Source organism: Pristiophorus japonicus, chromosome 7 (genome assembly GCF_044704955.1).
Source record: "Pristiophorus japonicus isolate sPriJap1 chromosome 7, sPriJap1.hap1, whole genome shotgun sequence".
NCBI lineage: Eukaryota > Metazoa > Chordata > Chondrichthyes > Pristiophoridae > Pristiophorus > Pristiophorus japonicus.
In genome coordinates, this window is record NC_091983.1 from 120475499 (window position 1) to 120499711 (window position 24213).

Consider the following 24213-nt stretch of genomic DNA (forward strand, 5'->3'; position numbering starts at 1 on the left):
TTGGTTCCACCTTTACATATCCAATCGTAGCCAGAGTGCCTCCAGCGATGCCTTCTCTTCCCACTCTTGCACCATTATCACTGGAGTCCCCCAAGAATCTATCCCTGACCTCCTTCTCTTCCTCATCAATATGCTGTTCCTTGTCCTGCAGACATGAGATCAGCTTCCATATGCACACTGACAACAGCCAGCTCTATATTTCCACCATTTCTAAACCCCTTCACTGGCTCTGTCATGAATGTCATCCAGTCTTGAATTAGCTGCAGTTTCCTCCAGTTAAAAATTGGGAAGATTGCAGCTACCACCACAAACTCCATACGGTTGTCATCGATTCCATCTCCCTCCCTGGCCCCTGTCTCAAGCTGTTTGCAACCTTGGCATCATATTTCACCCCAAGCTCAGCTTCCAACCCCATAATCTTTCCAACACAAAAACCACCTGCATCACCCTCAACATCCTTTTTAAAAAAATTATGCCTCTATGGAGCACCTTGGGGTATTTTTCTACTTTAAAGGCACAATATGAATGCAAGTTGTTGTTGTTACAGTTGGATGGAAAGTTAAAATGCTGATTTGTGTAAACTACTGGTTTTCCATTTTGGTGGTAGTTGATTGAATTTACCACCCCATCATTGTCTGAGGAGCTTTAATAACAGAACAGGTTATCAAACAATGTTTTCAAAGGAACTATTGTTTCAAGGTATGCTTTTGTAAGGTTACCACTTCAAAACTGTCGAGCATTGAGTTAGCAATAAGAAGTGCAAAATCGTGCAAGACCTAAAAATGTGCTGTTTGCAGAGAAATCAATAGTAAATCATTAGCATATTTCTTGCAGCACTTTTAGTACCTTGTTCTATTAATAGAGGGGGTAAAACCTCTCCTGAAAATCGTACGTTGTAAATGCCAATACCATACTCCATTTCTCAGAAATGAATTGTTGTTTTTCAAGGATTTTAAGTGTCGGAATTTCTCAATGCATTGTTTTTGGTGTACACTGTATAACCGTGTTCATGTTAAGTTTGCTTATTTTAAATAGCTTAATGACTTTGTTGAAACAACACACACAGAAACTCCTTAAAGTTATATGAAGGTGGATACTGTGTGCTCTGAATTGGAATTTGATTTCATTTCATTTGTAAGCAAGCCATATGTTTGCAAATATTGAAAGTTGCTACATATTATTTTATTACCCCACAGGAAAATAAATAAACTAACCGGTGAAAGGTAATTGGCAGAGTATAATTACAGCCATTCTGGCATAGTTACTACTTTTTGTCGATGCATTTCTAGGAGTGGTTACAAACAATGAAAAGCTGTGGATATATAACACAAGTAAATATGAATGGCATCAATTCCCTGGGGTTTCTGTGGATCCTTTGTTGAGATTAAGGCAGATGATTAGGCAAACCCCCATGGAAATTCACTCCGAAATTTAAAGGAACAATTCCTAACTCTTTAACAGAGCATTGCAGCAGTTTGAAACCACCTTTACAAATAAAACAATTAAGAAAGCAAGTAGGAATTTTAAATTACAAAGAAAATTAAGCTAAAAGATCTACTTACATGTACATGGGCTGCAATTGTAAATGAGATGTTTTTTGTGGGCCCTGGTAGCCGTATGAGTCAAATCCTCCTATGAAATCAACTGTTGTGGAAAACAGAAATGTCATTACATTCCAACGGATGCACTGATTCCTGTTTATGGTTAAAAAAATAAAGTCCTTCATGCTGTAATAGAATAATTGCAAGTTTCTCATCTCCTGTTTCTCATCTACATGCTGCCCCTCGGCAACATCATCTGAGAGCACAATGTGAGTTTCCACATGTATGCTGATGACATCCAGCTCTATCTCATCATCACCTCTTTCGACCACTGCACTGCCTCTAAATTGTCAGACTGCTTGTCCGACATCCAGTACCAGATGAGCAGAAATTTCTTCCAACTAAATATTGGGAAGACCGAAGCCATTGTCTTTGGTCCCCACCACAAACTCCGTTCCCAAGACACCGACTGCATCTCTCCCATGGCAACTGTCTGAGGCTGAACTAGACTGTTTGCAACATTGGTGTTGTATTTGCCCCCGAGATGAGCTTCCGACCACATATCCGTGCCCTCACTATGACCGCCTACTTCCAACTCTGTAACATTGCCTGATTCCGCCCCTGCCTCAGCTCATCTGTTGCTGAAACCCTCATCCAAGCCTTTGTTACCTCTAGACCTGACTATTCCAACGCTCTCCTGGTTGGCCTCCCACTTTCCATCCTTCATAAATTAAGCTCATCCAAAACTCTGCTGCCCGTATCCTAAATCGCACCAAGTCCCGTTCACCCATCACCTATGTGCTCGCTGACCGACATTGGCTCCCGGTTGAGCAACGTCTCAATTAAAAAATGTTCATCCTTGTTTTCAAATCCCGCCATGGCCTTGTCCCCAACCATCTCTCTAACATCCTTCAGTCCTATAACCCTCTGATATATCTGCGCTCCTCCAATTCTGGCCTCTTGTGCATCCCCGGTTTTAGTTGCTCCACCGTTGGCAGCTGTGCCTTCAGCTCTGGAAATCCATCCCTAAACCTCTTTGCCTCTCAACCTCTCTTTCCTTCTTTAAAATGCTTGTTAAAATCTTCCTCTTTGACCAAGCTGTTGGTCATCCTTGTCTCCGAGGGACTGCCTAAGAAGAAGAAGGAGAAGGTCACCTGCCTAATATCTGCTTATGTGGCTCGTTGTCAAAGAATGTTTGATAATGCTCCTGTGAAGCACCTTGGAACATTTTACTACATTAAAGGGGCTATATAAATGCAAGTTTTGGAGATACCGGCAGAACCAATCTATACCCTGGGGGAGATTTCCGTCTTCATCACTTGGGTTGTAATAAGGTGGAACGGATCGCCTGCCTGATTTTCATCCCACCAATTCCAATGGAATGAAAATGAGGCAGGTTCTATAACGGGCATAGAATCCACTTTGCCAGATTCCAACCCTGGGGGTGAAGATGAAAATCTATTCCAATCATTTTTGTGAGTTTATATTGAACATTCTCTGTCAATTCTTGAATTTCATTAGCCCAATATATTTTCCAGCCTTACATCTCTGCCCACACCCTCTGTTTTCTGACTCTGGTTCTATTGTGCATCCCCCCGCCCACCCGCCATCCATGCTTCTGTTGTTGGCAGAGCCATCATGCCCCACACTCTGGAATTTGCTTCCTAAATGTATCTGCCTTGCTACATCTCTCACTACCTTCGAAAATCTCTTTAAAACATACCTCTTTTCTTGTGCCTTAGGGCACATCCTCTAATTCCCCTTCTACTTCTGCTCTCCCAACTGTGAAGCACCTTGGGATATTTTTGATAAGTTAAAGGTGTTACAGAAATGCAAGTTGTTGTTGAGATGTGACAGGGTTTAACCAACAATCAGTTAAAGCATATCACCAAAGATGGTGCCGCAAGATCCTGCAAATCCCTTGGGAGGACAGACGCACCAACGTTAGTGTTCTCGATCAGGCCAACACCCCCAGCATTGAAGCAGTGACCACATTTGACCAGCTCTGTTGGGCGGGCCACATTGTTCGCATGCCTGACATAAGACTCCTAAAGCAAGTGCTCTACTCAGAACTCCTACATGGCAAGTGAGCCCCAGGTGGGCAGAGGAAACGTTTCAAGGACACCCTCAAAGCTTCCTTGATAAAATGCAAAATCCCCACCAACACCTGGGAGTCCCTGGCCAAATACCACCCTAAGTGGAGGAAGAGCATCTGTGAGAGCGCTGAGCACCTCGAGTCTTGTTGCTGAGAGCATGCAGAAAGTAAGCGCAGGCAGCAGAAGGAGCGTGCGGCAAACCATACTCCCCACCCACCCTCTCCTTCAACGACTGTCTGTCCCACCTGTGACAGAGACTGTAATTCCCTATTGGACTGTTCAGTCACCTAAGAACTCACTTTTAGAGTGGAAGCAAGTCTTGAGGGACTGTCTATGATGAAAATGTACCACAAACTTCAATCTATATGAATGGACTGGGGAACTATCAGAAAAATAATTTGATAATCATTTTTTCCATTTAATATATCTGCTTAACTGTTGCCTTGGATGAATCCCCTCTTTGGTGTTCTGTTCTCTAAGACCATAAAGGATTCTTCTCTTTGTGGGACTATTTTATAATGCAGCAGGTCCTCTGACTCAATATAAAAAGTCTCACCAATAATGATCCAATATTATGTAAACAATTGCAGAAATCATCTTTTTTTTGAACACCAGAGATACAATTTTCAAAAATGGGAGAATAAATGTTTCCCAGGTGAAAACTAGTACATGCACTTTTGTCTAATTTCTTTTCAGTTTTCTTTCGCTGTGCCATTTTTCAATAAGGAGAGCAGTGATGATCAGAATTAAGCGTAATATATGTTCAGAGTAGCTTGCAATATTGCTTCAAGCATAAAAAATTATGTATAAATAACAAGGTCAAGGAAAAGTTTTCTGCTCTGTGTCTAGATGAAATTGCAGCACATTTGGAAAGCAGTGACAGGATCGGTCCAAGTCAGCATGGATTTATGAAAGGGAAATCATGCTTGACAAATCTTCGAGAATTTTTTGAGAATGTAACTAGCAGAGTGGACAAGGGAGAACCAGTGGATGTGGTGTATTTGGACTTTCAAAAGGCTTTTGACAAGGTCCCACACAAGAGATTGGTGTGCAAAATTAAAGCACATGGTATTGAGGGTAATGTATTGACGTGGATAGAGAACTGGTTGGCAGACAGGAAGCAGAGAGTCAGGATAAACGGGTCCTTTTCAGAATGGCAGGCAGTGACTAGTGGGGTGCTGCAGTGCTCAGTGCTGGGACCTCAGCTCTTTACAATATACATCAATGATTTAGATGAAGGAATTGAGAGTAATATGTCCAAGTTTGCAGATGACACTAAGCTGGGTTGCAATGTGAGCTGTGAGGAGGATGCTAAGAGGCTGCAGGGTGACTTGGACAGTGGGCAAATGCACGGCAGATGCAGCGTAATGTGGATAAATGTGAGGTTATCCACTTTGGGGGCAGAAACATGAAGGCAGAATATTATCTGAATGGTGGCAGATTAGGAAAAGGGGAGGTGCAACGAGACCTGGGTGTCATGGTACATCAGTCATTGAAGGTTGGCATGCAGGTGCAGCAGGCGGTGAAGAAGGCAAATGGCATGTTGGCCTTCATAGCTAGAGGATTTGAGTATAGGAGCAGGTAGATCTTGCTGCAGCTGTGCAGGGCCTTGGCGAGGCCTCACCTGGAATATTGTGTTCAGTTTTGGTTTCCTAATCTGAGGAAGGACATGCTTGCTTTTGAGCGAAGGTTCACCATACTGATGCCCGGGATGGCAGGACTGACATATGAGGAGAGACTGGATCGACTGGGCCTGTATTCATTGGCGTTTACAAGAATGAAAGAGGATCTCATAGAAACATATAACATTTTGACGGGACTGGACAGGTTAGATGCAGGAAGAATGTTGGGGGAGTGCAGAACCAGAGGTCACAGTCTAAGGATAAGGAGTAAGCCATTTAGGATCGAGATGAGGAGAAACTTCTTCACTCAGAGAGTTGTTAACCTGTGGAATTCTCTTCTGCAGAGAGTTGTTGATGCCAGTTTGTTAGATATATTTAAGATGGAGTTGGATATGGCCCTTATGGCTCAAGGGATCAAGGGGTATGGAGAGAAAGCAGGAAAGGGGTACTGAGGTGAATGAACAGCCATGATCAAATTGAATGGTGGTGCAGGCTCGAAGGGCCGAATGACCTACTCCTGCACCTATTTTCTGTGTTTCTATGAGCCCAAGTTTCCACATGATTTGCGCCTGATTTTTAGGAGCAACTGGTGGAGAACGGACTATCTTAGAAATCGCAATTCTCCACATTTTTTTTTCTGCAGTTCTAGTCAGGTAGAACAGTTCTACTTTGGAACAGAATTTTTTCTTCAAAAGGGGGCGTGTCCGGCCACTGATGCCTGATTTCAAAGTTTCCACAGTGAAAACATACTCCAAACTAAGTTAGAATGGAGCAAGTGAAGATTTTTGTAGAACTGAAAAAACCTGTTCTACACATTAAAAAATCAGGCGCAGGTTACAAATTAGGCGTCCAGAACGAGGTGGGAGGGAGAGGGGGGGGAAGGGAAGTCATTAAATTCTATAATAAATCCTTATTTATACTTCTACAAATATTATACAAATAAATCCAACCTGAATAAACATTTATGAACAAAGAAAAGATTAAATAAACCATCTTCCTACCTGTGTGAAAGTGCTTCAGGCAGGGAGAATGCTGCAGTCAGCCTGAGGTGCCCGTTCTTCCCTCGGGGGGAGGGGAGGCGCCCGTTCTTCCCGCGGGGGGGGGGGAGGGGAGAGGATGCGCCCGTTCTTTCCCGCGGGGGGGGGAGGAAGCGCCCGTTCTTCCCGCCGGGGGGGGGGGGGGGGGGAAGGAGACAGTAAGAAGGCTGCAAGTGCTGATGTGCTGATGGCAATGTGCTTTTATTAAAAAAATGTTCAAAAATTAAACAGCTACAAAGAATTACAAAAATGGCCGAGTGCCAATGTTTTTTTCACACTGAGCATGCGCGAACGCTCCAACGCGCACGCGCAGCGTTGCCGGCAGGAAAAAAACTAATTTAAATAGTAACCGCCCCCTCCCACTTACAAAATCGGCGCGAGTGTAGGCTCCGCCCCCCTGGGCGCCGCGCCAGGCAGACAAGGAGCTGCAGAATGCTCCAGAATCGCGAAGGTTTTTTTAGGCGCCGTTTTAGGTGCGAAAAATGGGCGCCCAGCTCGGAGGGGCGCCCGTTTTTTATCGTGTGGAAACTTGGGCCCTATGTTTCTATGTTTCTAGCACAATATAAAAAGTCTGATTCATTTACTGCCATCAGAAAGACCATTACAACAGCCATGATGTAATTTTCATTTAGAGTTAAATATTTTTCTAAAAATCCTTACTACAAGAAATTACCAATTTTCTGCAACTTGCAGCTGTTCCTCCCCTGCACAGATTTAAATATGGCTATTTCTATTTGAATATAATTTAAATTGTAATTATGTTGAGCATAGTGGCCAACTGAATAACCAAAATTGGTATGTGGGCAAAAATCCTCAGTTAAACCTGATCTGATTTCTTTGCAAGAGAATCCTTCAAGGCGACAAGTTAGTCCCAGAAGTGATCAAAAAATTGTGTTATCATTTTTTGCAAAATAAAATTGAATTTAAATAAAATATGAAAATAATTTCAGCATTGTTTTAGTGAATTAGAATATATGTTGGTTTTAATTAAATCACTTTCAATTGTGCAAATATTATTCTTGTGAAGCTGGCAGTTTTTTGAATGGCACCTCCTGAGTACACTAGGATTTTCCCCAGAAAAGGAGATGTAAACGAAAGAGTTAAACTGTATTGTTTAGCTGTGCTAAAATCAAGCATGACAAGCCCTACAGGAAATAAAATGAACATGTAGAAAACCATCAAAACACCTCCGTCTCAGCTAGTTTTTGCATACGACTACACTCTGGCCTCTTGAGAACACTTTCTGCAGTACTTTCATTATTTATGAAAGCAGCAATCCATAACCAATTTTCCTCCCATGTCAAACTTGTTCTATGTACAAGCTGAGGCTCTCAGTTTAAAACATTGGCAATTAATTGTACAAACAAAGAAAATGTAAATCTATAACAGCCAAGTGGCTTTTCCAACCAACCCAGCTTTTATCTGCCTTCAATTTCTCAAAGCTCAGTCTAAATTCCCTCTTTAAACCAAAACTAATTTTCTTATGATAATGGACACAGATTTCCAGCTGTATGTGGTAAATTCTGATAGGAACATCCGACTTCATGTTAAGAAATTATTTAATAAAATCTTACATCGACAGAGAATTATCTTCCAATTAATTGTAATTAATTGTACAACGTCACCGTCGATGTGTACAGTAATCTATTTGGCTTAAGTACATATTTCTGCACAATACTGGTTGATACCTGTCCAAAAATGACTGTGCAAATCTAATTCAAGCTGAGTAGGCTTCAAACTTTTGTTGCAAAAGCTCAGATAAATGCCATTAAGCGGTGATTATGCCATTTTGGGGTGTTACCTTGGGACTTCTGCTGAAGTAACGGCAGGCGAGTAGGAGTACCCTCATGAAAATTCTCCCCCATAGTGCTTTGCCTTAACAAAAGTCTTGGGATAAATATATTCTGAGACTCTCACACCGTGAACGAGTATTCTGCTTTGTTTTCACTCAGCCAAGGCCACTGTGCACATCATTTATGTTCTATGTTGCACTTAAAATTAATGGTTGGGGGTTCAGGGGATGTGTGCACGATAGGGAATCAGGGCAGAATATGAATTAAGAAACTGAGTCTGTATTAAATGAGAATAGGGCTGAGATTTTACATCGTTCTTTCCTGAGAAGTAGAAAACTGGGAGAAGAAAGTATTTACAACTTTGATAAAGTTAAATGTCAGATTTATTTACTAGTTAATCTCTTGTGGTACTGCCCATGGGGAGTCTGGGGGTTACTTAGGTAATCGGATTGGTGCTGGGTGGGCGGGGCAACCTTGTCATTTGTCCAGGAGAAATCGTGAGAGGCTCTAACACTTTTGATGGTTGGGCTTCTTTGTCCTAACACAGGCAAGCCGCCATGAGTTTTCTGTCATTAATGGGCAGTTCGCCAATGACACGGGTGGGATTTCCGGCAGGCCCAGCATGATAAAAAGAGGCAGCATCTCTTAAAGCGAGGACATCAGGTTAACACTGCCATACTGTGAGGTCACATTAAGCATCAGCAAGTCCCAAGGAAAGGCATCATGATTCTCAAATGCAACCCTGGAGACTTTAATGAAGACAGTGAGGGCCGTGCTACCGTCCTGCTCCCCTCAACGAAAACTCACATTTCCAGGCAGTTCTTGTGGTAGGCCTGAAGGAACATCTCAGAGCTGGTCAATGGCAGGAAATTTAACAATCTTACACATTAAGCCAAGGTAGGAATTATTATTTGTTATGACTCCTTCTCTTCATCACATCTTGCCAGATTACATACCCTCCACACCACCCTAAGTATTCTCATCATCCTCTGTACCTGCAATGGGAACTAAGCCTTCCCTCCTCCTATTTAAAGCTGAGCTATCTGCAGCTGCTCTGCCTTCACAGCAAATACATGCAACATATTGCAGTCACGTGGTTGCATTGGAAATACTATGCACTCTTTTCTTGGTCCTTCCCATCAGATATCACCCTCGTGTTGCATTCCAACTTTGTAACACCTTCTCATTCTGCCCACTGCTTGTTCAATATCACACATCAGCATGCCTCACAACAAATCTCAAGTCTTACTTGTAACTATTCATTACTAAGGTGCCCTTCTCTATGGAGGACAAGTTGACATACAATACCAGAAAGTGCAAAGAAAGATGTATAGGACCCGCTCACATCCAGGTCCTCAGTTTAATGGAACAGGGAGATCTCGATGTTCACAGCATAGGCCTCCCTTTCAGCGTTGAGGATGGAGAGGTGGGAGTAGTGGATCAGCAGGCTCTGTGATTTGTTCTGGTCTCTTCTGTTTGTCTATGATGTGCATCGCCTTCAGGGAGCTGCTCAAATTGTTGATGCCTTGCCACTCCGACATATATGATGCTCCAAAATCAAACCAATATTTGCCATTCATTCATTCTTTTTTCTACTTCTCGGTCCCCCTCGAGAATAGAGCCCTTCAGAAGAAGTCGAGTTGCGCCAGCTTGCACTGTCACTCCCTCAAACTTCAGCACACAGCAGCTCAGGGATCAGCACAACAGGTGGGAATAATAGTGAGTTAGAGATATCTCCACAGGGTGAAGTTCTTAAGTTCTTAAGATCTGCTTAATGATGGCATGGGTACTCCCACGGCTAATGTTGTAGCATTGTTCAGCAGGAGACTGCAGATGTTGAAGTGGTGCCATGAGCCATGTTGATAGGACTTGTCAATGGTGGAAGTCCTGCCCCAACCCACTTCTAGTGGTGATACTGCACTTAAGCAAAATTCCCCCAATTTTATGCTGGGAATTTCATAAGAACATAAAAAATAGGAGCAGGACTGGGCCATACAGCCCCTCGAATCTGCTCTGCCATTCATTAAGATCATGGCTGATCTTCGACCTCAACTCGAATTTCTTGCCCGATCCCTGTATCCCATAATTCCTCTGGAGTCCAAAGATCTATCGATCTCAACCTTGAATATACTCAACGACTGAGCATCCACAGCACTTTGGGACAAAGAATTGCAAGTGATGAAATTCCTCCTCATCTCAGTCTTAAAAGGCCAACCCCTTAACCTGAGACTATACTGCCTAGTTCTAGACTCTCCAGCCAGGGGAAACAATCTTTCAGCATCGACCCTGTCAATACCCATCAGAATCTTATATGATCACCTCTCATTCTTCTAAACTCCAGAGAGCATAGGCCCAATCTACTCATTCTCTCCTCATAGGACAACCCTCTCATCCCAGGGAACAATCTAGTTGTTATATATGTGGACTTGTATTTACTCTGTACAGCCACCAGAGGGCTCATCCCCTGGAGTCCCAAGGGATCCCATAATTCCTTGGGAGTACAGGTATTTAAGGAGGCTTCAGAGGGTGGAGAGGCACTCTAGAGAACTGCAATAAAAGACTCAGGTCATACTTTACTTTGAGCTCACAGTGTTCAGTCTGACTCTTTCTCCATACACGACAACTGGCGATGAGATACAGATAGCAAACCCAAAGATGCAGAGAACAGTGGGCATCCTGGAGACATTTTTGGAGGGAGATGATTGGGAAACTTTTGTGGAGCGTCTCGACCAATATTTTGTGGCCAACGAGCTAGATGGGGAAGAGAGCACTGCCAAACGAAGGGCAATCCTCCTCACCATCTGTGGGGCACCAACGTATGGCTCATGAAGAATCTGCTCACTCCAGCGAAACCCACGGAAAAATCATACATCAATTTGTGCACACTGGTCCGAGAGCATTTGAACCCGAAGGAAAGCATTCTGATGGCGAGGTACCGGTTCTACACCTACAAAAGGTCTGAAAGCCAGGAAGTGGCGAGTTATGTCGTCGAGCTAAGAAGCCTTGCAGGGCATTGTGAATTTGAAGGACATTTGGAACACATGCTCAGAGACTTTTTCGTATTTGGCATTGGCCACCAAACCATACTTCGCAAACTTTTGACTGTAGAGACCCAAACCTTGAGTAAGGCCATAGCGATAACCCAGGCGTTCATTGCCACCAGTGACAATACGAAGCAAATCTCTCTGCACACAGGTGCTGATACAAGTACTGTGAACAAAGTGATGTTGCTCTCGAATTGTAACGTACAGGGCAGTTCACACATACCTGCAGCTACACATGCGCAGATGACTCAACCATCACGGGTGATGAATGCAAGGCCATTAACACCTTGTTGGCGCTGCGGGGGTGATCATCATTTCCATTTATGCCGATTCAAAGAGTACGTTTGCAAGGGCTGTGGAACAATGGGACATCTCCAACGAGTGTGCAAGTGAGCTGCAAAGCCTGTTAAACCTGCAAACCACTATGTTGCAGAGGAGGACTGATCCACGGAGGATCATGACAAACCAGAGCCTCGGATCGAGGAGGCAGAGGTACATGGGGTGCACACATTCACAACGAATTTTCCCCCGATAATGCTGAATGTTGAACTAAATGGATTCCCGGTGTCAATGGAGCTGGACACAGGTACGAGCCAGCCCATCATGGGCAAAAAGATTTTTGAAAGGTTGTGGTGCAACAAGGCCTCAAGGCCAGCCTCAACTCCAGTTCGCATGAAACTAACAACTTACACGAAAGAACTGATTCCTGTAATCGGTAGTGCTACCGTAAAGGTCTCCTATGATGGAGCGGTGCACAACCTACCACTCTGGGTGGTACCGGGCGATGGTCCCACGCTGCTCGGCAGGAGCTGGCTGGGAACGATACGCTGGAACAGGGACAATGTCCGAGCACTATCGCCCGCTGGCGACACTTCGTGTGCGCAGGTCTTAAACAAATTTCCTTCGCTGTTCGAACCAGGCAGCGGGACATTCCAAGGAGCAAAAGTGCAGATCCACCTAATTCCGGGGGCGTGACCCATTCATCACAAGGCGAGAGCAGTAACATACATGATGAGAGAAAGGTTAGAGATCGAGCTAGACTGGCTGCAAAGAGAGGGCATCATTTCACCGATCGAGTTCAGCGAGTGGGCCAATCCTATTGTCCCAGTCCTCAAGGGAGACGGCACAGTCAGAATCTGTGGCGATTACAAAGTAACTATCAATCGTTTCTCCCTGCAGGATCAATACCCACTACCAAAGGCTGGCGACCTGTTTGCAATGCTGGCAGGAGGAAAGACGTTCACGAAGCTGGATCTAACTTCAGCACACATGACGCAGGAACTGGAGGAATCATTGAAGGCTCTCACCTGCATCAACACGCACAAAGGTCTTTTTGTTTATAACAGATGCCTGTTTGGAATCCGATCAGTGGCGGCAATATTTCAGAGAAACATGGAAAGTTTACTGAAGTCAGTCCCGCACACCGTGGTCTTCCAGGACGACATGTTGGTCACAGGTTGGAACACAGTTGAGCACCTGCAGAACCTGGAGGAGGTTCTTAGTCGACTCAACCGTGTGAGGCTCAGGTTAAAATGCTCGAAGTGCATTTTCCTGGCGCCTGAAGTGGAGTTCCTGGGAAGGAGGATTGCGGCGGACGGCATCAGGCACACCAACGCGAAGACGGAGGCAATCGAGAACGCACCGAGGCCACAGAACGTGACGGAGCTGTGGTCGTTTCTGGGACTCCTGAACTACTTTGGTAACTTCTTACTGGGTCTCAGCACACTGCTAGAACCACTGCATGTCTTACTACGAAAAGGGGGCGAATGGGTTTGGGGCAAAAGCCAAGAAAATGCCTTTGTAAAAGCGAGAAAATTGTTAATCTCAAACAAATTGCTTGTGTTGTATGATCCATGTAAGCGTTTGGTACTAGCATGTGATGTGTCATCATATGGCATCGGGTGTGTATTGCAACAAGCTAATGATTTCGAGAAACTGCAACCGGTTGCTTATGCATCCAGGAGTCTGTCTAAGACTGAGAGAGCCTACAGCATGATTGAAATAGAAGTGTTAGCATGCGTCTGTGGTGTAAAGAAAATGCATCAATACCTGTTTGGGCTAAAATTCGAATTGGAAACTGACCATAAGCCACTTATATCCCTGTTTTCTGAGAGCAAAGGTATAAATACCAACGCATCGGCTCGCATCCAGAGATGGGCGCTCGCGTTGTCTGCATACAACTACGCCATCCACCACAGACCAAGCACAGAATGCTGCGCCGATGCTCTCTGTAGGCTGCCATTGCTCACCACGGGGATGGAAACGGCGCAGCCCCGCAGATCTAGCCATGGTTATAGAAACATTTGAGAGTGAGCAATCACCCGTCACAGTCCGGCAGATCAAAACCTGGACAAGCCAGGACCTCTTATTATCTCTAGTCAAAAGCTGTGTGCTTCACAGGAGCTGGTTCAGTGTCCCAGTGGAAATGCAGGAAGAGATAAAGCCGTACCAGCGGCGCAAAGATGAAATGTCTTTACAGGCAGACTGCCTTCTGTGAGGCAATCGAGTAGAGGTTCCCAAGAAGGGCAGAGACACCTTCATCAATGACCTCCACAGTACCCACCCAGGCATCGTAATGATGAAAGCGATAGCCAGATCCCACATGTGGTGGCCCGGTAACGATGCGGACTTAGAATCCTGCGTTCACAAATGTAATACATGCTCGCAGTTAACCAGGGAGGCACCGCTAAGTTTATGGTCTTGGCCCACCAAACTTGGTCTAGGGTACACATCGACTATGCAGGCCCGTTCTTGGGTAAAATGTTCCTTGTGGTTGTAGACACGAACTCCAAGTGGATTGAATGTGAGATAATGTCGGCTAGCACGTCTGCTGCCACTACTGAAATTCTGCGGGCCATGTTTGCCACTCACGGCTTACTCGATGTCCTGGTGAGCGACAACGGGCCATGTTTTACCAGTGCTGAGTTCAAAGAATTCATGACCTGTAACGGGATCAAACATGTCACATCTGCCCCGTTTAAACCAGCATCCAATGGTCAGGCCGAGAGAACAGTGCAAACCATCAAGCAAGGCTTGAAGAGGGTAACTGAAGGCTCACTGCAGACTCGCCTATCCCGAGTCCTGCTTAGCTACCGCACCAGACCCCGCTCACTCACTGGGATCCCACCTGCTGAACTGCTCATGAAAAGAGCACTTAAGACAAGGCTCTTGTTAGTTCACCCTGATCTGCATGAATAGGTAGAGAGCAGGCGGCTTCCACAAAGAGCAGGCGGTTTCCACAAAGTGCATAGCATGATAGAGCAAATGTGTCACGTGAGATTTAAATCAATAATCCTGTATTTGTATTAAATTATGGACAAGGTCCCAAGTGGCTTCCTGGCACTGTCGTGGCCAAAGTGGGGAGCAGGGTGTTCCGAGTCAAACTTTCAAATGGACTCATTCACCAGAAACACCTGGACCAAATCAAACTCAGATTCACGGACTATCCTGAGCAACCCACCTTGACCCTACCTTTTTTGATCCCCCAACATACACACCAGTGGCAACCGGCACCATGGTTGACCACGAAGCAGAACCCATCATCCACAGCAGCCCTGCAGGGCCCAACACACCAGGCAGCCCAGCAAGGCCAGCTGCTCAGCAGCCCAGCGAGGGCCCAACAAATGATTCAACAACACCAGCTTTCACACCGAGACGATCAACCAGGACAAGAAGGGCCCCAGATCGACTCACATTGTAAATAGTTACACTATTGACTTTGCTGGGGAGTTTGGGGTGGGGAGTGTTGTTATATATGTGGACTTGTATTTACTCTGTACAACCACCAGAGGGCCCATCCCCTGGAATCCCAAAGGATCCCATAATCCCTTGGGAGCACAGGTATTTAAGAAGGCTTCACAGGTTGGAGAGGCACTCTGGAGACCTGCAATAAAAGACTAAGGTCACACTTTACTTTGAGCTCACAGTGTTCAGTCTGACTCTTTCTCCATGCACAACATTAGTGACCCTTTGTTGCACCGCCTCTAAGGCAAGTGTATCATTCCTTACTTAAGGAGACCAAAACTGCACAGTACTCCACGTATGGTCTCACCGGAGCCCTGTACATTACTCTTGTACTCCAACCCTCTGGCAATAAAGGCCAAAATGCCATTTGCCTTCCTAATTGCTTGCTGCACCTGCATGCTAACTCTCTGTGTTTCTTGTACTAGAACACCCAAATCTCTCTGAACACCAACATTTAAATAGTTTCTCACCATTTAAAAAATATTCTGTTTTTCTATTCTTCCTACCAAAGTGAATAACTTCACATTTCCCCACAATATACTCTATCTGCCACCTTTTTGCCCACTCACTTAACCTGTCTATATCCCTTTGCAGGCTCTTTGCATCTTCCTCACATTTTACTTTTCCACCTAGCTTTGCACTCAGTCCCTTCATTAATATGGACTGTAAATAGCTGAGACCCAAGCACTGATCCTTGTGGCACCCCACTAGTTACAGCTGCCAATCTGAAAATGACCTGTTTATCCCTACTCTCTGTTTTCTGTCAGTTAACCAATCCTTTAGTCATGCTAATACCTTATTCCCAACCCCATGTGCCCTTACAGCAGCATAGTGGGTAATTTCCCAATCTGCAGCTGTAATTCCATTTGTTTGTTTTGCATTTCCACTGAAGTTCTGGTGGCGGAGTGGGAAATGCCGTGAAGAAATTTTCTGTGATAATCTTTTTATTTGAATTCATACATCCCTCGCAATTTTAATATCACACTTAACACTTTAGTCTTGTTCTCAAATTAAACTCACCTCGAATTGTTTTCAGTTCTAAACTAAGGGTTCAAGCTAACATTATAATGTCATTGGTCAACATTGTACCCAAGTATTTTATATTTTATCATTATGTCATATGGGTCTATTTTCAAAATTACACATTCGGTTTGCACATCACTCTTTTTATTACTCCACCAAATATATGGAAGACTATTCTGACCCCGATAAACACTTGTCAAAATACATTTGTTCACATAAATTGAATATAGTGATACTTTGAACAAATGATTGCTTTTTAATGTCAGAGAGAAAGTGATAACACTTCTTGTGATGGTTTTTAAGAGATTGTCATGCTGTACTTCAACACAAAATGCTTGAGACCAATATACCCTTGCATTCTTAGATAAAGAGCAATATGCATGCATTTCGGTTAGAAATCTTTGGGTTTAAATTTAGATTGTTAGAAGTATTATTTAACATCAATATGTGGTTGATTCAAATAAGCATTCCAATTGGCCAACAGAGTGGGCATTTTAATGTATGGTAAAAGCTAATTTTTCCGTAACAAGTTGAAATATGACAGCTCGACATTTACATCACTGTTGAAAATTTGATCTATCTACCAATGAACAATGAACATTCTAATGTAATTTGTGTTGGAATAGAGGACTTGAAATTTGCTCTCATCCCTTATTTGAATAAAATATATACTGGAATATCCATTAGTATCATAATAATGCTGATCTAATTTATAAATGCATAAATATAGAGTTTCTGATTTAGTACAATATTTTCTGCATAAGAACATAAAAATAGGAGCAGGAAAAAGCCATACGGCCCCTTGAGCCTGCTCCGCCATTTAATACGTTCATGGCTGATCCGATCATGGACTCAGGTCCACTTCCCTGCCTGCTCTCCATAACCCCTTATTCCCTTATCGTTTAAGAAACTATCTATTTCTGTCTTAAATTTATTCAACGTCCCAGCTTCCACAGCTCTCTGAGGCAGCGAATTCCACAGATTTACAACCTTCTGAGAGATGAATCTCTGCCATCTTAAGTACTTACAGCTGTCTTCTTCTTCAGCAACAATTTTGATAACGTAACAGGCATAGACAAACCCAAGAAGCTGGAAAAGAAACAAAATATTAATTACCTACCAATGCAAAAGCTTTAAAAAAAAATGAAAGGAAACAGTTCGGCAGTTACAATACTGAAGCACTGAACTCTCAGCCAGGAGACCTGACTGTAAATTCAAATCTTGAACTCAGGCTTTGAAAATTTTGCTTGGGTTCTTGGGCAGGGATGGAGAAGTACTACAGTGGTTCCTTTGCTCCATCATTAAAGTGGTTCTCTTGGTGGGTTCAGCATATTGCCCTGACCAAAGAGGCTTGCCTCGATTGGAAGTTGGCAAAGGAATGCTAATTTTAGGGTAAGAAAATAACTAAAATTTATAAGCAATCAAAGTAAGGCCTTTGTCTGTGTCACGAGAAGCCTTAACAGAGACAGAGGCAACTTTCTGTTTGACTTCTCATCCTCCCTTCCTCCATCAGAAAATATATCTCAATTCGGTAAGGCCTCACTATGATGCTTCCTTGCACCATTACCCAGGTGAAATGATAAATTCACCAAATAGTGAATCACAAATGAAAAATTACATTCTGTAATCATCTGCTGGTATGTGGTTTGTGAAATCAGTCCCAGGTTGACGTGTCCTCCAGTTTGCATTCCCTCCACTTGAACTTTATTTGTTGCTGTCACGGAATAAATTGTTTGGGAGATAATATGCATCCTACTATTCCATGACCTAGTGACAAATCAACACACGTCACCAATGGTTGATTACACTTAGATTGCTCCCTGGAGTGGTATACTGCTATGCTGCCCCCAGGCCGCCGCTCACTGCTCCTTTTATCGCCGCTCCTTTTATGGCCATTCCAGGGGGCAGCGAGAGCTCGTCTGGGAGGGTGATGGCTGTGACGAGGGTGACTGGATTGGACGTCACCATAACCCAGGTCAGTGATTGGATTATGGGCAGGTACAGCAGGAGCGGCAAGGTCAGGGCAAAGGAACAGCGAGAGATTGCACAGGAATGTGCTTGGGGCCCAGGAGAGGAGTGAGTTTGGGGCCCAGAGGAGGCGAGGGTCCAGGGGCAGCACGGGCCAGCCCACACTTCAATATGTGCGCACACTAGGTCCGTGCAGCAGAGTTGGTCGCCAGTCATCTTGGTCAACCATTGCCACTGGACCAAGACCAAGCTCTGTCAAGCCCATGTGGTAGCTGGTGTGCACCACACATTAAAAAAATCCACGCACAGGCATCTTCCATCCTCCAATATGCAGTTCCAGACCTGGAATATTAGGTCCTTCATTGAAACACCTGTGAACTCATTGAACTCATCCCTTTTTGGCGTGGAAGCAAGGCATCATCAGTTCGAGGGACAGCCTAAGAAGAGAAGACACTTAGGTATTTTGAAATACAGAAATCAATCCTCATTTGAAGATCATCCACACCAGGGTATGCCCGAGACCTGGCAGTCCAGACCTCAGGATCCAGGGAACTCAGTCCTATATGTGTTCATTTCAATTCACAAGCTTCTCCTATTTCATATTGTGGACTTGTAGGTTTGGAAAAGACTGTTTTCAGTGCTGTTGCCTCATTGGAGGATAATTCCTAAATCAGTACATTGAAATCTCTTTGTATCAGTAGCTTGAGATAGATGCAAATTAATGGAAACATTGATTTAATCTTTGTAGGCTTTCCCCGAGGCTCGACGATACACCCCTAAGTAGTCCACAAAGACAAAAAGCATGGAGATCTCTGTTCTGCATCATGTTCAACCTACCTATAAGCCATTTGTCATTTAAGAAAAGCAACAAACCTATAATAAATCAAAGTGACGTAAGCATCACCAAATAACAAAAAATATTGAAAGTGAAATGAGTCATCAAAGTGTGCAGACATCACTTATTAGGCTAAATTTTCCCATATGGGTGCAGTATAGACTTGATTACAAAGTGAGTTTTAGACAGATTTAAATGGAAGTGTACTATTTGCATGTAATTTTACAAAGTCAGCTTATTAGTACTGCTTTAGGTGCAGACATGGTATGCACAGGAAACACACTAGTGGTGAAAGCATAAGATTGTGCATGTGACAATTAGAAGGGAGTGTCCCTAATTAATCCTTGCCTTTCAAAATGTAGATTTATCCTGTCTTTCAGGATTTTTTCCAATCAGAATAGGGTGATAAAAATTCTAAAAATCTTTGCAAAGGTTCAAAAAGCATCTGAACCAATTAGTAGCATTTACCAAAGCTGAAGATGGGAAGGAAAAATGTACCAAAAAGAAGTCCAAGTTTTAGGCATGAGTTTGTCAGCAAGTGAAAGTGCAGCCCAGCACACAACAACCTGAAGTAGACAAGGGTCTTCTTTAACACTGCATGTCAGCATTGGAGCATTTCTGGAAAGAGGTAGAGGCAAGTGGAAGGCCACACATAACTGGTACTGCCACTGGCTGTGTCAGTTCTATGTCAAATTCTAGCTGCAGATTTCCTACCAGCAGACGGCACAGCTCTGCATCTGGCTCTCTGTTGACCTGAACCCTGTGAAGAAAGTTCTCTGTGATTATTGTCCAGATGTTGCTCTGCGCAACCTTCTCAATATCATCCCACTATATTACCTGCTTTCTCATTACCACACACCAGCTCAGATTTTTTTCATCTGCAAGTTATTATTTAAATGGAGAAAGATTGCAAAGTGCTGCAGTACAGCGGGACCTGGGGATACTTGTGCATGAAACACAAAAGGATACTATGCAGGTACAGCAAATGATCAGGAAAGCCAATGGTATCTTGGCCTTTATTTCAAAGGGGATGGAGTATAAAAGCAGGGAAGTCATCCTACAGTTATACAGGGTATTGGTGAGGCCACACCTGGAATACTGCATGCAGTTTTGGTTTCCATATTTATGAAAGGATATACTTGCTTTGGAGGCAGTTCAGAGAAGGTTCACTAGGTTGATTCCGGGGATGAGGGGGTTGACTTATGAGGAAAGGTTGAGTAGGTTGGGCCTCTACTCATTGGAATTCAGAAGAATGAGAGGTGATCTTATCAAAACGTATTAGATTATGAGGGGGCTTGACAAGGTGGATACAGAGAGGATGTTTCCATTGATGGGAGAGACTAGAACTAGAGGGCATGATCTTAGAATAACAGAGATGAGGAGAAATGTCTTCTCTCAGAGGGTTGTAAATCTGTGGAATTCGCTGCCTCAGAGAGCTGTGGAAACTGGGACATTGAATAAATCTAAGACAGAAATAGATAGTTTCTTAAATGATAAGGGCTTAAGGCGTTATGGGGAGCAGGCGGGGAAGTGGAGCTGAGTCCATGATCAGATCAGTCATGATCTTATTGAATGGTGGAGCAGGCTCGAGGAGCCGTATGGTCTACTCCTGTTCCTATTTCTTATGTAATAGGTAGTTCTGTTGAGGATGTAGAACCGGGCGATTCACAGAACATGAGTTGTACACACATCTGATGTTTGTGCATTACACTGAGTGATGTACCAGTCTATACAGAAGAGTGCCTAGGGTTGTTAGGGACTGATGGGTTTGCCAAAGTTCATTTAAAGAACTGTAAAATAAGATTTTTGAACATTTTTCAGGCCAAGTATGCCCTTTTCTTTTACTGATGTGGTTTAGCTTTTCAAGAGTATTCCCCCCTCTTTTTGGAGGAATAAAAGGAGAACAAATGGAAGGATTCCAAGCTGATGAGAATGCATGCGAGGTGTTAAACGCACCAGAATCTACAGGCAAAGCTGCACATACTTCTATTTATCATAGGAGCAGTGCCTGAGAAACTCCAGTTTTTAAGGAATGCTGTGACTGAGGAATGCCAGTGGCAGTCAGGGGCATAGTAATTCTTAACCTTACATTTAAGGATCTTTTCAGGCTGCCACTGGGGACATCACCAACGGGTTAGCTATCCATAGATGTGTAAGGTAAATACTTTGTTGCTTGAGCAAGTCAGTTAATTTCTTTCCCCAAGGACAACTGACAGCAGCATGAAAGGGCTTTGTAATTTTAGTGTGGCAGGATTCTCGAAGATTAGGGAATTATAGATTCTGCCCAAGTGGGACTATGTAGTCACCTGCACCACCTGGAGGAATAGGAAAGGATTCGGCCCTCTCTATATTCAGCTCGTTTGCAACCATCAACACCTGATTTTGCTCATCATTGCTCACTTCCCAGGCAGCTGTCATGATGATATCATTTTAAAGCAATCCACTGACCCACCAATACTTGCTCCATAATGGCAAGCCTCAGAGTGGCTCCAGAACAGTCAAGATAACCTTTATAGTCACGGCACTTAACACTTTTGTGGTATTCCAGAAGACCAGTTTAGCACAAGTATAATGAGGTGGTGCTGTCAGGTCCCTGGATAGATCTAGAGATATCCTGCAATACAGCTCGGTAAGGTTTCAAGTATTGTTGCCACATGCTGCATAACTTCACTCTGCAAAGGGGTGCCAGAGGAGGAAGGCCCACAGGGGACACCAAGGTGAGCAGGAAGAGCCTACAAAGGCTGTAGAGCAGAAGCCAAAGCAAGTTGCAAGAGCCATTTCGCAAGCTCTCATAGAGGACACCTTCTGTGAATATGCAAATGTGTCCACTGTGATTACAGTCCCGTCCACATCTTCCAATACCCTCCACAAATATGCCTTCAATCTTACAGGAAATTCACAAAAATCACATTCATGCCACATAATGAAACATGCTTACACACCTTTGCAAGAAGAATCTCAAACAATACTACAGTTCAACCCGATATAAATGTCAAACCATGATCAATATTTGTTACCATCGCACTTTCCCACTGAACCATAGCTGGCAGCTAGGGGTTAGTACCTCTATGCTTCTCCTGGGAGTAGTGGCAGGAATACATGGCTGTTGAGTATGGCTATAAGCCTTTTGGGTTTGAGGTAGTCCTTTCCTCCCAGCAGCTCAGTCAGGTCAGTAGTGGGCTGGAAGATATTTGTAGGGCTTGGAGGAGAATTCATGAAAACCATCAAAAAATTAAAATATTGGTAAAAGATATACACTTTGTAGTTATGATTTAGGTTTATTCATTTAACTGATAGTTTAGACTGTGGTCTCAATTTTAAAGTGGGGCAAGAAATGAGTATCGGGCCAGAATGATGATCTCAAGCTCGACCCGGCAGGTCGACGTGAAGCCTGGACCATTTTAAGAGCACTCCTGCTCTTCCTGGCCCCCAAGAAAACGTTCAAAACATAAACAGCAGTTACCCTTTTGGCCCCTTTCTGGGCCTTCTGCTCCCTCACAATTGGTGAGGCCTGCACTGGATAGCCTGAGTTAAAACATAGTCGGGGTCTGAATGACATTATCAGACCTCAACTTTTAACTATTAAATTTTAATGAGTCTCCTGCCTGCTTGTTGCGAGGACCTCACCGGCTGGCTGGAAGGTACCTGTTAAAATGGCGAATGCTGCAAGACTAGAAAGGATCAGATGAGTGCCACATGTCATGGATTTTAACCCCCCGCAAGCTTCACTCTCATTAAGTGGAGGATTAAAATTGGGGCTAGTGCTTCTGGGCTGTTTACTGCTTCACCAGCTGCTTGAAATAGAAAATTGGAAATATTAATGCACCCACATTATTTCAACTGTAATATGAGAAAGAAAATCTTGTACAATTAAATATGTGTTGCTCCCCAATTGGTTTTGGGTATGCCAATTGTTATGTATTGTCCAAGTACATTAAATGTATAAATACAATGGTGCGCCACAGAGGGCGCTGTGGTGGGAGACCTGAAAGTACCTGCAAGTCAGAGTATAAAAGATTGCCCACCACACCCGAGAGGCACTCTGGAGTTACACAATAAAGGACTAAGGTCACAGCAGTTACTACAACACCAGACCGTGTGGAGTCAGTGGTTTGAGTGCTACATACATCACATTGGTGACAAGGACACGGACAAACTTCACACAACCATGGCTACTCTGGGCTCGTTAAAAGATTTTACGGTGAGCAATGATTGGGAGGCCTTTACGGAAAGGCTCGAGTATTACTTCACAGCAAATGACCTGACGGGGAACACGGACGCACTGAGAGAGATGCGTAAAATGATGCAATCAATTATTAAGGATGTCATAGCAGTGCATTTGGAAAGAGGTGACATGATAGGTCCAAGTCAGCATGAACTTGTGAAAGGGAAATCATGCTTAACAAATCTTCTGGAATTTTTTGAGGATGTTTCCAATAGAGTGGACAAGGGAGAACCAGTTGATGTGGTGTATTTGGACTTTCAGAAGGCTTTTGACAAGGTCCCACACAAGAGATTAATGTGCAAAGTTAAAGCACATGGGATTGGGGGTAGTGTGCTGACGTGGATTGAGAACTGGTTGGCAGACATGAAGCAAAGAGTGGGAGTAAATGTGTACTTTTCAGAATGGCAGGCAGTGACCAGTGGGGTACCGCAAGGTTCTGTGCTGGGGCCCCAGCTGTTTACATTGTACATTAATGATTTAGACGAGGGGATTACATGTAGTATCTCCAAATTTGCGGATGACACTAAGTTGGGTGGCAGTGTGAGCTGCGAGGAGGATGCTATGAGGCTGCAGAGTGACTTGGATAGGTTAGGTGAGTGGGCAAATGCATGGCAGATGAAGTATAATGTGGATAAATGTGAGGTTATCCACTTTGTTGGTAAAAACAGAGAGACAAACTATTAACTGAATGGTGACAGATTAGGAGAAGGGGAGGTGCAATGAGACCTGGGTGTCATGGTACATCAGTCATTGAAGGTTGGCATGCAGGTACAGCAGGCGGTTAAGAAAGCAAATGGCATGTTGGCCTTCATAGCGAGGGGATTTGAGTACAGGGGCAGGGAGGTGTTACTACAGTTGTACAGGGCCTTGGTGAGGCCACATCTGGAGTATTGTGTACAGTTTTGGTCTCCTAACTTGAAGAAGGACATTCTTGCTATTGAGGGAGTGCAGCGAAGGTTCACCAGACTGATTCCCGGGATGGCGGGACTGACATATCAGGAAAGATTGGATCAACTGGGCTTGTATTCACTGGAGTTCAGAAGAATGAGAGGGGATCTCATAGAAACATTTAAAATTCTGACAGGTTTAGACAGGTTAGATGCAGGAAGAATGTTCCCAATGTTGGGGAAGTCCAGAACCAGGGGTCACAGTCTAAGGATAAGGGGTAAGCCATTTAGGAGATGAGGAGAAACTTCTTCACCCAGAGAGTGGTGAACCTGTGGAATTCTCTACCACAGGAAGTTGTTGAGGCCAATTCACTAAATATATTCAAAAAGGAGTTAGA

General features: G+C 43.9%; 1 protein-coding gene across 1 annotated transcript in view; it reads right to left on the minus strand.

Annotated features, from left to right (window-relative positions):
* Positions 1-1558: 1558 nt before the first annotated feature.
* The window catches only part of nkain2 (sodium/potassium transporting ATPase interacting 2), a 232033-nt gene continuing 209378 nt past the window's right edge, over positions 1559-24213 (minus strand). Inside the window, exons 2-3 of the mRNA XM_070884454.1 lie at positions 16929-16989; positions 1559-1644 (exon numbers count right to left, since the gene is read on the minus strand). Of these exons, the coding sequence (XP_070740555.1) occupies positions 1559-1644; positions 16929-16989 (147 nt within the window). The remainder of the gene's footprint in view (positions 1645-16928; positions 16990-24213) is intronic.